The sequence below is a fragment of the Myotis davidii genome, unplaced genomic scaffold (assembly GCF_000327345.1).
Source record: "Myotis davidii unplaced genomic scaffold, ASM32734v1 scaffold509, whole genome shotgun sequence".
Lineage (NCBI taxonomy): Eukaryota > Metazoa > Chordata > Mammalia > Chiroptera > Vespertilionidae > Myotis > Myotis davidii.
The window spans coordinates 501608-516420 of NW_006382996.1; the positions used below are offsets into that span (position 1 = coordinate 501608).

General features: G+C 48.6%; 2 protein-coding genes across 2 annotated transcripts in view; both read left to right on the forward strand.

Annotated features, from left to right (window-relative positions):
* The window catches only part of IKZF4 (IKAROS family zinc finger 4), a 26993-nt gene extending 19132 nt beyond the window's left edge, over positions 1–7861 (forward strand). Inside the window, 3 exon segments of the mRNA XM_015557429.1 lie at positions 2588–2737; positions 3196–3327; positions 4451–7861. Coding sequence (XP_015412915.1) covers positions 2588–2737; positions 3196–3327; positions 4451–5211 — 1043 coding nt within the window. The 3' untranslated portion in view covers positions 5212–7861.
* Positions 7862–11083: 3222 nt separating this feature from the next.
* RPS26 (ribosomal protein S26) lies at positions 11084–13223 on the forward strand. Its single transcript, XM_006777848.2, has 4 exons — positions 11084–11192; positions 11450–11627; positions 12689–12819; positions 13124–13223. Exons 1-4 carry the CDS (start codon positions 11190–11192, stop codon positions 13157–13159), a joined length of 348 nt encoding a protein of 115 aa, XP_006777911.1. The 5' UTR covers positions 11084–11189; the 3' UTR covers positions 13160–13223.
* Positions 13224–14813: the final 1590 nt, after the last annotated feature.

Consider the following 14813-nt stretch of genomic DNA (forward strand, 5'->3'; position numbering starts at 1 on the left):
AGAGAAACATTGATCAGCTGCCTCCTGCACACTCCCTACTGGGGATGTGCCCGCAACCAAGGTACATGCCCTTGATCGGAATTGAACCTGGGACCCTTGAGTCCGCAGGCCAACGCTCTATCCACTGAGCCAAACCGGTTAGGGCCATGCCTGATATTTTTAAAGGTCATGCTGATGCAGAACCATCTGTGCCCCATCACCCCCCACTTCTGAGCACCAGGGTGACCCCTCCTTCCCTCATATCTGCCCCAGGTCCCACACTTGTCACCATCTTTGCCCCCTTCTGTCCTCTCCTTGACTTCCTCCTGCTTCCTGAAAACATCCACGGGCCTCCAAACTGGAGGGAAGGAAGCCTACGAAGATGATCCCGTTTCTGTTCCCCATTCCAAGAGGTCATCACCTGACCAGGAGCGAGAGCGAGTGCCCGGAGCTCAGGGTTTGGAACGGTGCCCGGGAACTGGACTGACTCGATTTTCTAGCCCAGCCCAGACTGAATCAACATCTGCCTAATCAGCTGGACAGATAGCACTTTTGAAACCTTTTACTAAGTTTTGAGCTTTGGGCTTGGACTTGGGAAAAGGTCAGGAGCTGAGCTGGCAGGAAGGAGGGAGCTCAAGACTGGGAAAAGGAGGAAGGAGGGCAGAGGGTAAAGAATTAGTAGGGTCTGTCCTTGGAAACGTTCTTTGCTATTTTTCTCTTTTCCTAAACCCTCATGGGCCAGGATTTAAAGGGACAAAGTAATCACCTCCCCATCCTGTACTTTTTCCAGCCACCTACCTTGCTCTCACCTGGGAGCTGGGACCTCTTTATCTCTGTGTATGTGGAGGAACAACAGAGAGAAAGAGGATCATTGACCCATGCTTTATCCTCTACAAAGCATTTCACTTGTCTCCTCATGTGATCCTCACAACAATTCCGAGGTAGATGTGACTATCTCCATTTTGCTGACAAGGAGACTGAAAAAGAAGAAGAGGTTTGCCAGTCACAGAGCTATTCTTTCTGCATCCTCACTGGAACCCCATCAAGGTCTTGGGGAAAGGGGGCCCCCCTGGTGGTTTGGAACAAGGGTGGCTTGGCCCCTAGAAATCTTACCAACAGCAAGGCAGGGGTCCGGGTGGGTTTGGGAGGTTCTGTAGGAGATTATTGGGGCCGGAAGAAGACACGGATATGCTATTGGGTCCCGTCTTTATGAGATGCTTTCTCTTACAACCCACACTATAAGAAAAAGAGGGCTCCTCTCAGATGTGAAAACATTCCCCTAACATCAGAGTCTTAGGTCAATGGGGTCTGTGACTTTAATCTCATCCCACAAACACCGAGCAAGAGCAAGATGGTAGTAGATTGGTTGAGTCAAGGTGCAGGTCAGGCATGGGACGGGAGAGGGTTCCTTGGAGACACTTCTCCTGGCACCTGCTCAGTAGTAGCAAGTCACATAAATTAAAATATACAATACCTTGTTTCTCTCACTTTTTTCTCTCCTCTCACAAACATCGTCTCTCAAAAGCTGTCTTTCAAGGAAGTATCGGTCTCAGTCTTCCCAATCTTTTCACTAGAAACAAAATCCTTATTTCCTGTTCTTTAAAAAAAAACACCTCCAAAGTTGTTCTCTTCTTTTTATATCTTCTCCATCGTTTTCTTCTCTGTTCTGTTATTCTTTTTCTCTTCTCAAAGTTCTCCATCAGATGACGGTTTTTCTGGGGCTCCCTTTGTATCTCAATGTAGAACGACAGAAAGAATAATAAGCAGCAAAACTGGGCTGGTAGTAGAGGTAAAAAAGGACAAGCAAAGGTCAGTGAAAACTGCCCCTCCCCACGTCAGCAGATCTAAGGACTCTCATTTCTGTCGCCCCAGCCCACCAGTTTCCCCCAAACCAAATCAGATAGTTCGTAAGCAAAAAATCCCCTTGTCTGGTAAACAGCGCTGACACCGCCTGCCGCATGGAAAGGTTAAACCACAGTGTGGGCCCCAGACTCTGAGGTCCTGGGGTGGGGCCAGCCTGCCTGCCAGGGATGATCCCCTACCAAGTCCCTGGGCTCTTCTTTCCTCTGAGCAGCAATTTGGCCATCTTTTTTGTTGTTGTTGTTAATCCTCACCCAAGGATATTTTTTTCATTTATTTTTAGAGAGAGTGGAAGGGAGGGGGCGAGACAGAGAGAGAGAGAGAGAGGGAAACATCAATGTGAGAGAGACACATCGATTGGTTGGCTCCCACCCCCACCCGACCAGGGTTGGGGATCAAGCCTACAACCGGAATCAAACCTGGGACCCTTTGGTCCGAGGGCCGATGCTCTGTCCACTGAGCCAAACCGGTTAGGGCCATTTGGCCGTCTTGAGTCTTATCAGCAATCCAGTGCTACATGACCTGGGTGTCCCCTTTCGCTTCCCATAGCTGCCATTGTGCCTCTTCTCTGAGGTTTGGTCATCTGCCCATGCTCACAGCTGCCGTTGGGGAAGGGAAGACAAGCAGAAGAATTTAATGGAGCAGGACCCCTTCCTCCTCAGTGTCCCTTTGCTCCTAGATGGCTGTGTAGAGCCAGGGCACTGGGAAAAGTAACCCTGATGCTACTTGCTTCCTCTCTCCCGCACAGTCTCCTCTCCCACGGTGGGTAAGCCCTACAAGTGTAACTACTGTGGCCGGAGCTACAAGCAGCAGAGCACCCTGGAGGAGCACAAGGAGCGGTGCCACAACTACCTGCAGAGTCTCAGCACTGAAGCCCAAGCCCTGGCCGGCCAACCAGGTGGGCTGTGGGCAGGACTATGGGGGAGCTGAGGGCAGAGCGGAGGGAGGGAGTACCGGACAAGGGTGATTCCAGCACTTGCCTGCACAAGGGGAGAGGTCCACGGGGAAGGGACAATTACCTCAGTAATTAGGGTGCCGAGCACCCCAGTTAGTGCAGAGCCCCTGGTAAATGCGGCAGAAGGACCCAGAGGTAGGGGAGGATTTGATCTATGTTCTTACTAATGGGAGAGAGAGAGACTACAAGGAAGTATAAAATTGAGGGTCAGATGTATATAATTGTCCCCAAATTATCTAACCTGTTGCTGGGATGATAATGAAGTAAGCTGACCTAATTTCCCAAGCATCAGGTATGACCTTCCGTGGCTCCTGACCTGCTGGTTTTCTCCAGGAGAAGGCTGCTGGGCCAGTGCTACCCCTCCTCAGCTGCTACTCCCTGTCCCCACCTCCCCCCACTAGGTGATGAGATACGTGACCTGGAGATGGTGCCAGACTCTATGCTGCACTCATCCTCTGAGAGGCCCACATTCATTGATCGTCTGGCCAACAGCCTCACCAAACGCAAGCGTTCCACCCCCCAGAAGTTTGTAGGTAAGAGTCCAGTGGTAGAGGAGACATCAGCTTTAAGCCATAGCTCATCTGTATCTGAGCTCTGATGGCCATTAGACCAGTTGGGTCTGGAGATTTAATTGAAGGAAAGAAAGCAGTCTGGTCCTCAGAATCTATCCCCAAAATAGAAGCAGGATGAAGAGGGAGAAAGTACCTCGAGAGGGTGGAAGGGGTTAGTATTGAGGGCTCATGTGGTGGTTTTAGAAGAGGGTGTCAGGGTTCTCCCAGTTTTTGAGAATAGCAAGGACTTAAGTCTGTGGGGACTGAGACCTGGGCCCTTTGAGTCAGAGGGAAGAGGCGAGTATGAGGCCCTCACCTAGCCCAACTCTCCAAGGACCTGGAGCTTTATAGAGAACTAAAGGCCCGGTGCACAAATTGGTGCACGGGTGGGGTCACTAGGCCTGGCCGGCAATCAGGGCCAATCAGGGCCGGGCCGATGGGGGCCTGCTGGCCGAGGGGAGAAACGGGGCTCGGGAGATTGGCTGCTGGTTCCGAGGAGGGAGCCGGCTCTCGGCCTCCCGGGAAAGGGGCCATGTCCACTGCCACCCACCCGCAGTTCCCTGTTCCAGCTCGGGGCCCAAAGGCCCCAGCAGGGTTGGGAGAGGAAGTAAGGGTTCTCCAGGCCAGGCGCAGAAGAAACAGAGGCCAGACACCCTCGCCGCCGCCAGCCGTGGGAGGTTGGCTGTAGGAGTGCACTAACCACCAGGGGGCAGCTTCTGCATTGAGCGTCTGCCCCCTGGTGGTTGGTGCATGTCATAGCAACCGGTTGACCAGTCGTTCCAGTTGTTCCGGTCATTTGGTCATTACAGTTGCTTAGGCTTTTATATAGATATAGATATAGATATAGATATAGATATAGATATAGATATAGATATAGATATAGATAATGCAAGAATGATAAAGATCAGTGGCCTGGGACTGAGACCTCTAAGATTATAGCCTAGAGTTGGAGAGCAGCCCCACAAGGGACCTAACCTCCAGGGAAGTAAATGAAGAGTGGTAAATCATGTTATAGCCATCCTTGTGGGTAAGAAAGCAAAGGCATCATCCTGGGGAGCTCAGGAATCTTCCATGCCCAGCTCTGCTGAGAGCCTCTTCTCCACAGGTGAGAAGCAGATGCGCTTCAGCCTCTCGGACCTGCCCTACGATGTGAATTCGGGTGGCTATGAGAAGGATGTGGAGCTCGTGGCACATCACGGCCTGGAGCCTGGTTTTGGAGGTTCTCTGGCCTTTGTGGGGGCAGAGCACCTGCGTCCCCTCCGCCTTCCACCTACCAATTGCATCTCAGAACTCACGCCCGTCATCAGCTCTGTCTACACCCAGATGCAGCCCCTCCCCGGTCGACTGGAGCTTCCAGGATCCCGAGAAGCAGGTGAGGGACCCGAGGACCTGGCTGATGGTGGTCCCCTCCTCTACCGGGCCCGAGGCCCCCTTACTGACCCTGGAGCATCCCCCAGCAATGGGTGCCAAGACTCCACAGATACAGAGAGCAACCACGAAGATCGGGTTGGGGGGGTGGTATCCCTCCCTCAGGGTCCCCCACCCCAGCCACCTCCCACCATTGTGGTGGGCCGGCCCAGTCCTGCCTACGCCAAAGAGGACCCCAAGCCACAGGAGGGGTTACTGCGGGGCACCCCAGGCCCCTCGAAGGAAGTGCTCCGGGTGGTGGGCGAGAGCGGTGAGCCTGTGAAGGCCTTCAAGTGTGAACACTGCCGCATCCTCTTCCTGGACCATGTCATGTTCACCATCCACATGGGCTGCCATGGCTTCAGAGACCCTTTCGAGTGCAACATCTGTGGTTACCACAGCCAGGACCGGTATGAATTCTCTTCCCACATTGTCCGGGGGGAGCACAAGGTGGGCTAGCAGCCCACTGCCCTCCCCTCAGTTCGCCACTCCCTTGCCCCACCTACAGGAGTCTAGCCCTGTCCCCACCACATCCCAAGAAGTTGTGCTGTGTAGCCCCACCACTGGCTACCTAATGTCACACTTGACCCCGAATCTTTCTCACCTGTCCTTCCCCCTGACTGATTCAAGCATCGTGATGAAACAGGTTTTTGCTTATGTTTCTCCTTTTTCTCTTACCCTCTCATCCCAGCATACTCAGAGTTATTTATTAATATAATTAGCTGATTTTTCTTTTGCATTTTTTAACTTCTATCAGTCACTTGCCACTCCTCCATCCTCTTGCTCACAGTCCCCTTCCCCTTTAGGCCTAATTTTTCTCTCTCTGTTCTGGCTTTCTCCAACAGCCCCTGGGGTGGGAAGCTCCTCTTAGTACTAAGAGACCTTGAACTTGTTGCGTTAAGTCCTCACTTTTGCATTGCGTGATGCTTCAGTTTTGACTCTGATAGCTCCCTCTGGCCCTACCTTAGCTCTGTGGCATTATATCTCCTCTCTGGGACCCTTCAGCCCGGTACTCCATACCTCTTGTGCCCTCTCACATTAGGCAGCTTGCACTTTTCTTAAACAAAGGAAGAATTCCCTCATTTGGAAGTAGGAGGGGCTGAAGACATTCTCCCCAGTCACTGTGGGACTGAGGGTCTTGACTGCCCCCTAGTAACATGAGTTTCCCAAAGCCCACATTCAGGATCTCCCTCTAGGATGTGATATATCTCTTCCCTCTTCTCGAACAACCCCCAACACTGCTCTACTTGCTTCAACCTGCCAGTCTACTCGGTGGTAGCTTTTCTCTCCTTGGAGTGCCCCAATTTTATATTCTCAGGGGCCAAAAGGCTAGGTCTGCATCCTCTGTCTCTGACACGTTGGGAGCCACAGGTGCCTAATTGGGAACCAGGGCATGGGAAGGGGGTCGTTCAAAATTCTCCTTACTCTCCCACCTCTCAAACTTCTTCACTCTAGTGACCTCCCTAGGCTCTCAGGGACTCCTGCAGTCCCCGTCCTATGAGAAACCAGTGGGTTGCTGCCTGAAGACAAGGGGGTATCTCAGGCCCTCGGTCACACTGCCTTCTTCTCTCCCCACCCAGCAGGATTCAACCTCGGGAAGAAAGAGTGCCTCTTTTCTCTCTTCTGATTTTCAGTGTAACCAAAAATTATCCCAGGACGAGCAAGGGCATGTGCCCCTTACCCTGTCCCACTCTTGTCCCAGCAAGAATGGGATGGGCACAACTGAAAGGGGGCCACCTGTGACTGCCCCCCGTCTACACTCAGCTCCCAGATGTAGGGCAGGAGGGGCACCCTCCTCCTGGCTATCTGGGTAACCTGGTTAGCGAGAAGGGGCAGGAGGAGACACAGCTCCACTGCAAGTGGAGGTCTCTCACCAGAGTTCCCTGCCCAAGGCCACAGCCATCCCATTCTCTGCTTCCTCGAGATTCAAACCAAAGGCTGTTTTTCTATATTTAAAGAAGAAAAAAAAGTAGAAAACCAAACACAACACCTCACAAGTTGTAACACTTGCTCCTTCTCTCTCCTTTTTCTTCCTTTCCATCTTTCTTTCCACATGTCCTTTCCTTATTGGCTCTTTCGCCTCCTATTTCTCTCACTCCCGATCAGGGATGAATTGGGGGTTGCTAAAGGATTGGCTAAGGAACAGACCCTGGGATTGGGGCTCTGAGAAGAGTCTACTTTACCCCCTCGGGGGAAGGAAGACACTTAAAAAATTTCTCCTCTTCTTCCTTCTTTTTCTCCCCCATTATGTGGTCACTCCCAGAGAACCAGATTGCCAGGGAGGGGCACTGTGGGTTGATCTTTCCTCCTTGACAAGGTAGCAATAAACAGATGCTGCCAAGGGCAGAGGATGGGGCGGTTATCTGGGAGGAGAGTGGTCTCTAGAGAAGGTGAGAGTTTTCTCATCAGCAACATGGGAACTGGCGCCTTTCTTCAGGATGGCAGCAGAGATGAGATTAATATCCGGGTTCCCCTCAATTGTTCTGATTGTTGAACCCCTTCCTGGTAGACCTTACCACCTCTTCTGTGTCTGCTGTATCTTTGGTAACACCTCATAAGGACTAGTCCCTTCTGGGGTATCAGAGCCTTAGGGTGCCACCATCTCCTCCCCACGTCAGATTTGGCACCTATAACCTCCTGGAAAATGAAGGACTGTGCTCGGAGGTTGTGCTCTGAGCCCATGAGAGCAGAGACTGGAAGGCAAGACCAGGTGCTAAGGAGGGAGAGAAGCGCACTCTGTCTCTCTCCAGACCATCACTGCACTTTAACCAGGGTCTTAGGTACAAAATCCTACTTTCTGGAGCCTTTCAGCTCTGGAAACTCAAACACTCTCATGCTCTCTCTCCCAACTCCTTTTGCATAAAAAAGAAAAAAGAAAAAAATACATGGAAACCCACATGGAGAAAAGAGGTGTTTTCCTTTTATATTGATACTCAAATTAACACCACACACAAAAGAATTTCTAAATAGACACTTTTCCAGATCTTTGTTTTCTCGTGTCAGTGTCCAAGCTGCAGGTGGGATTTTGTAATACTTCTGGCAGCTTCTGTCCTTGTGTAAATAATATATATTATATATATTTTTAATTAGAAGTTATGAAGAACAAAAACACAGAAGCAAGTGCAATACCACCTCTCTTCTCTCTCTCTCTTTCTCTCCCAGGGTTTCATTTGTAGCCTATGCTTGGTGTCTCCTTGGACCTTATCCCTTCATCTCCTCTTCCTCTGATTCCCCTGCCCTGCCCCCTTTTTAAAGAGTTTTTCTCCTTTCTCAAGGGGAGGTGACTGACACCTCTGCCTTAGAAGTTATGAAGAACAAAAACAACAAAAACACAGAAGCAAGTGCAATACCACCTCTCTTCTCTCTCTCTCTCTCTCTCCCAGGGTTTCATTTGTAGCCTATGCTTGGTGTCTCCTTGGACCTTATCCCTTCATCTCCTCTTCCTCTGATTCCCCTGCCCTGCCCCCTTTTTAAAGAGTTTTTCTCCTTTCTCAAGGGGAGTTAAACTAGCTTTTGAGACTTATTGCAAAGCATTTTGTATATGTAATATATTGTAAGTAAATATTTGTGTAATGGAGATATACTACTGTAAGTTTTGTACTGTACTGGCTGAAGGTCTGTTACAAATAAACATGAGTAATTTAACACCCTGGTTGTTTTTGCAGATTTCCTTTGCCTTGTTTTTCTACTTGGGGTGGGGGGTGGAGGCAGAGATCCTTGCAGCATGTTGTACTAACTACTAAACATTTTGAAAGCAAATAAGTCTAAAATTGAGAGGAAACCGAACAAGAATACTCAAGCTGTTGCTACAGAAGAACAGAAGAATTTTCAACCTAGATTGGGAAGTAGAAGAGATTTTCCTACCAGAAGTGCCTGCAGGGTAGGAAAGAAAGCCCAACATGCCTGCGTATCTATCCAAAGCAGAAATTTATCAAACATTTGTTGTTGAGTACGATGTATGCAAAACACATTATATGCTCAGGGACAAGTTATAGTAACATGAACGATGTTAATGACTTGTTGAGCACTCATAAATGCCAAGCACTGTGCCAAGTACCTGTTTAATTGTAGAAACAACCTACAAAGAAATGATCACCATTACCAGGGAAGAAATAAAAGCCCAAGAGAATAAATAACTCCTCTAAGACTCATCAGCCAATGAGTGACAGAACCTGGATGTGAACCAGAGGTATGTGACCAAAGTGTGTGCCCATCCCTTTTGCCAGGGAATGCAGCCAATGAAAAGTCCATAAAAATCCCAAGAAAAGCCAACATAGGCACATTAAGTTGGTTCTGACTTAAATACATATTAACTATTTTCTGTTCCCTTCACTCTGAATTTTTTTTCCTCCTATCTACCTCACTGCCATTTCATATGGTAGTGTTTGCCTTCCTGTGTCGATGAGACTACTAAAGTAAAAATTGGAGACACTTCCATCCAGAGTCTATCATTTTCCATTCTCCATTGAAACTAACAAATTCAAAATAGAGACTATGAATAAAATTGTTTTGAAGCCAAATCAAAAGTTAGAAAACAAGCCCTAGCTGGTTTGGTTCAGTGGATAGAGCATTGGCCTGTGGACTGAAGGGTCCCAAGTTCGATTACAGTCAAGGGCACATGCCTGGGTTGCGGGCTCCATCCGCAGTAGGGGACGTGCAAGAGGCAGCCAATCAATGATCCTCTCTCATCATTGGTGTTACTATCTCTCTCTCTCCCTCTCCCTTAAAAAAACATAAGCCAATAAAAAAATATATTTTAAAAAGTTATAAAATAAATTTTGACCCCACTAAAGTGGGTTAGAGGTTAGGAGAAACAATGATGTGTTGTTGGAGGGAAAGTGAGTCTGGTGTATTCAGTCTCCAGAATGATTCTTGAATAAATGAACAGTTGGTCTCCCTCTATATCATCTTGGGTCTGAATGCTGGTAGGTCCCATTGACATTCTAGTTTCTCCAATTTTGGAGACACCTAGGTGTTTGGCTGCCCATAGATACCCACTGAAAAGGAGGATGGGAGGGTGGTCCCGATCAAATAAGTTTAGAAAACATTGAGTTCAATAAGATCAAACAGTTGTTGTTGCTTGTTCTGTTTTTTAATTAAAAAGAGGAGTGTAGGCCCTGGCCAGGTAACTTACTTTTGATTGCCAGTCAGGGCATATGCCAAGGTTGCAGGCTCAATCCCTAGTGTGGGATGTGCAGGAGGCAGCCTATCAATGATTCTCTCTCATCATTGATGATTCTGTCTCCCTCTCCCTTCCTCTCTGAAATCAATATATATAATTTTTTAAGTGTGTTTCAGTCAGGGGTCAAACTCATCAATGAGGCAAAATCACTTTAGTGGAGCTTGATCAGCATTTCTTTTTTAAAAATTGAATATACCAGAGCACCTTTATGTCATAAGGGTATTTTGTAAAGTTTGTTTCAGGTGTGTGTGTGTGTGTGTGTGTGTGTGTTTGTGTAAGTATTGAGTACCATATATTTCTACTATGTACTTCTACTCTGAGTCTGAGTCAAAATTATTTAAGGCGCTGGTCCAGGCTGTCCATCCACTGTTGGTTGGGTGAGAAGCAGTGCGGTTTAATGGAGCCAGGACACCTCTTACTAGCTCTGTGTGACTTTGGGCAACCTCAGTTTTAACCTCTCTACAGTACTCCTCGGTTCTTCTATCTGAAAAGTGAGGATAATAATAGTACCTGCTTTATAGAGTTGTTGAGGATTAAATGAGTTAATATTTATAAAGCACTTACTACAGTGCCTGGCACTGTGATAAGAAGATCCAAGAATTAAAAGGTGAATGAGAAACAATGCACTTGTCCCTGGCCCCTCATTGTGGGTTTTTCTCCATATGGGAAAGAGGAATTAACAAAACGTTTTGTTCCCCCCGCGCCCAGGTCCTCCGTTTCTCAATCCTACACCAAGGAGTAAGATTGTCAGAGAAGTGAGCCGAGAGCGTCCTCCGGAGGCGTAGAGCCGTCCGGGGTCTAAGTGCTTGGGGCAAAAGGCCTGTCAGCTTCGCACTACAACTCCCACCATGCATCTCTTCCCATCTGGCCTCTAATTGGCAGCGCGATTTGTGATCTTGCGCCAGGCAACTTCCGCTTTTAGCGTCGCAAAACCAGATTAATTGTACCGCCCAAAATTACTTCCGGGGTAGGGCGTCGCAGTGCCTGCTGGGAGACGTATAACTTTAATTTTCTTCCGCCATCAGGAAAAATAGTCCGATGGTCACCTTGTTCCACCGATAAATAAACTCGAGAAATGCCTTTCTGCCCTAGATTTCAGCATAAACGCTGAATAATAAAGAAAATTTGAGTAAGGTGGGTTGCCATTCTTGGCGTTCGTCAACTAAGGATTCTTCCGGTGTGAGTGGAGGGATCTCGCGCTATATAAGGGAGGCGGACCGGGCGCCGGATCCTCTCTCGGGTCCTCGTTTCCAAGATGGTGAGTGCGTGCGCGTGTGGAGCGGGCGGTCTGGGTGAGGTTGAGTGGGGCAGATTTCCGATTGTGGGGGATTTGGGAGCCGGGTCCAAGGAGGAGCGGGCGGAGCGTGTGTTTACCCCGGGCTTGGAGAGAGATTTGCGGAGGAAGTGGGGATGTGACTGGCGTCTTCCTTGGGCGGCTGGTGCGGAATGTAGCCGTTAGGGGCCGAGGCTGGGCAGTTGCCCCTCCGTTCTAACAAGGTCTTTATCCTCATGCAGACCAAGAAAAGAAGGAATAACGGTCGTGCCAAAAAAGGCCGAGGCCATGTGCAGCCTATTCGTTGCACCAACTGCGCCCGGTGCGTGCCCAAGGACAAGGCCATTAAGAAGTTTGTCATCCGAAACATAGTGGAGGCCGCAGCCGTTCGGGACATCTCGGAAGCGAGTGTCTTCGACGGTGAGTAAGCCGCCGGCGTGATCTGCAGGCTCCCTAACGCCTACCCTGCGCCCCGCGGGCTGAGTTCACGGGAACATCCCCTGCGGGTTATACACTTTTAAGCTTGTTGCCAGTAGAAGAGAACGGGGCTTTTCGTTTTCTTTTTTTTAAGGGAGTGGGAGTCCAAAAGCACTTACAGAACTTGTTCTGTAGCAGTGTTTGGGGATGGGGAGCAATAACTACAAGCATAGTACACTGAACAGTCCCTTTGCACTGGTTTTTGAGTGCCTGTTGTGGAAGTGTACAGACTAAGTCTGGGAGAATGTTTCAAGTAGGAGGCCGTCTGGATTGGTCACCAAAGGTGTTTCTGGGCAATATGATATGTTGTCTTTTTTTTTTTTTTTTTTCCTTAGGACAAATTGGGTTTTTCTTGTTAATCCTCTCCCAGGGACATTATTTTTATTGATTTCAGAGAGAGAGGGAGGGAGAAACATCAACGATGAGAGAATCATTGATTGCCTGCCTCCTGCACACCCCACACTGGGATCAAGCCCACAACCCGAGCATGTGCCTGGACCAGGAATCAAACTGTGGCCTCCTAGTTCATAGGTCAACACTGAGCCACGGCGGCCGGGCTTTCCATAGGTTTTTAGGGAGAGACATAGAACATTGATGTGAGAGAGACTCATCCATTGGATGCCTCCTGCCCAGACCAGGGCTGGGGAATCTAGGCTGCAACCGAGATACATCCCCTTGACCAGAATCAAACCCGGGACCTTCAGTCCTCTGGCTGACGCTCTAGCCACTGAGCCAAATTGGCTTTTTAGGGCCTAAAATTTAGGCAACAAGAAAGTGCCCAGGAGTAGGTGTTGGGGCTGGTGCAGCTGCTGAAGGAGCAGGATGTTGGTTTATCTGGGATGTGGGCTTGGTCCCCTTGGTGATAGGAAGAATTAGAGTGTTACTCGTTTGTGAAATTGCATGTGTTTAGTTAGGCATCAGAAGCTGAACTTGGGAGTGAAATGGTGTAGGTATGCTGACAGGCGTTTACGTGCATTTAATGTTCTGTTCCTTTTCCATCTTAGCCTATGTGCTTCCCAAGCTGTATGTGAAGCTGCATTACTGTGTGAGCTGTGCCATTCACAGCAAGGTAGTCAGGAATCGTTCTCGTGAAGCCCGGAAGGACCGAACACCTCCACCCCGATTTAGACCTGCGGTAAGTACCAAAAAGGAGATGTGGACGCCAGAGGGGTGGTGTACAAACCAAGGGTTGTCAAATTAAAGTCCACCTGTGGTGAGGTCAGCTAAGTCTGATGAGGTAGGTGGGACCCACACCTAAAACATTCACTTAGAGTCACTTAGAAGAGAATTTTTTTGGAATGAGTGGTGTGGTCTACTTTCACATCTATCAGTTTTCCATGCACTTACGGCCCAAATACATTGTTAGTGATGGGCGAGTCGTGGTCGGGTTCTTTGAGGGGACAGTCTTTAATTACTCTTTCATTCCTTTTGTCTTTCAGGGTGCTGCTCCACGACCTCCACCAAAGCCCATGTAAAGAGCTGAGTCTTCAAAGAGTGAAGAAAGTTCTCTGGGGGGAAATAAATGGAAATTGTATTTCATATAGTGTGTTGGGCATGGTTTCTGCCTGATAGAATGGGAATTGTGTATGTCATGGATTATAATTGCTTTGACCAAGTATTCAAGTGTGGGATGCCGCGCAGTCTTTCATGAGGGAGGGTATTCCTATACGATAGCAAAACAATCCAATGGAAACTGCTGCATAATTTACTTAATGGTCAGCGTACTAATGCGTGTGCTGGGACAGCTGTGGCAAATCCTGAACTTCATCAGAACGTTTAAGTCAGTGGTTCTCAACCTTGGTTGCACATTAGAATCACCTGGGAATCCTTTTAAAATCCTGGTTTCTGGGCCTCATCCTCTGGAAATTGTGTTTTTTTATTATGGGGTGGGACCACAACATTAGTAACAAACAATTGCTTGAGGATGAGGCCCAGAAATCAGGATTTTAAGAAGTTTCCCAGGTGATTCTAACGTGCAGCCCAGGTTGAGAACCACTGGTTTAAGTTTAGGCAAGTGTTTCTATTCCTTTGGGTAGGCTTATGAGACCTATCTGTCCCCTTTACATCAGGTGTAAACATTGGATGGAAGAAAATCAGGTCCAGGGTTAAAGTGCTTACCCTGGGAGTCCCATAGCCCAGCTTGCTCAGTAAAGCCAGGTTCAAGCAGGGAAATCCGGGCCATGGTTGCTCCTAGATTTCTTTGTATTAATTGTGTGCACAGCCTCTCTTCCTCAGGGTAGGTCTTAACTGGCTCTCTCAGGAGTTTAAGGATTGATTTATGCAATCTAAATGCAAAGTAAAATCCTGGCTCTAGAAGTCGTACTGTACATTCAGGAGCCTAACACTGCTTAGAATTAGTTTAGCGATTTTTTTTAAGCTAATTGATTTTTTGGAGTACTAGAAATAACTTTCTCAAAAGGGCTTTCCTCCCAGCTGGTGTGGCTCAGTGGTTGAGTGTCCACCAATGAACCAGGAGATAAACAATTCCCAGTTAGAGCACATGCCTGGATTGCAGACTCAGTCCTCAGTGTGGGGCATGCAGGAGACAGCTGATCAATGATTCTCATCAATGTTTCTCCCTCTCTGAAATCAATATATATACTAGAGGCCCAGTGCACAAAAATTTGTGTACTTGGTAGGGGAGAGGATACCTCAGCCTGGCCTGCACCCATTTGCAGTCCAGGAGCCCTTACGGGATGTCCACCTGATGACTTAGGCCCACTCCCTGGGGGATCAGGCCTAAGCTTGCAGTCAGACATCCTTCTGGCAGCCAGGGAACCCTCGGGGGGTGTCCAACTAAAGACTTAGGCCCCTAAGGGAGCTGTGATGAAGCTGGAGTGACAGAGGAGCCATGCTCCCCTACACCGCCACCCCGGGTCGCAATAGCAGGCCTGGATGGAGGCAGGGCAGGCGGGATGGCGCTGACCCGCCCTGCCTGCAGCATGCAAATTAGCAGCCATCTTTGTTGGTGGTTAATTTGCATATCATGATGATTAGCCAATGGGAAGCGTAATGAAGGTACACTCAATTACCATGTTTGTCTATTATTAGATTGGATTTTTGCCCTATCTTATATTCATATTCACTCTTTAAAGAATTTGCAAATGAGGATACTGATGTTCAAAGAGC

Excerpts from the sequence above, each read along its gene's own strand:
- RPS26 (XM_006777848.2), top strand. Across the intron at positions 11,628-12,688 it reads GGAAGCGAGTGTCTTCGACG|CCTATGTGCTTCCCAAGCTG; the intron begins GTGAGTAAGCCG and ends TTTCCATCTTAG. Across the intron at positions 12,820-13,123 it reads CACCCCGATTTAGACCTGCG|GGTGCTGCTCCACGACCTCC; the intron begins GTAAGTACCAAA and ends TTTGTCTTTCAG.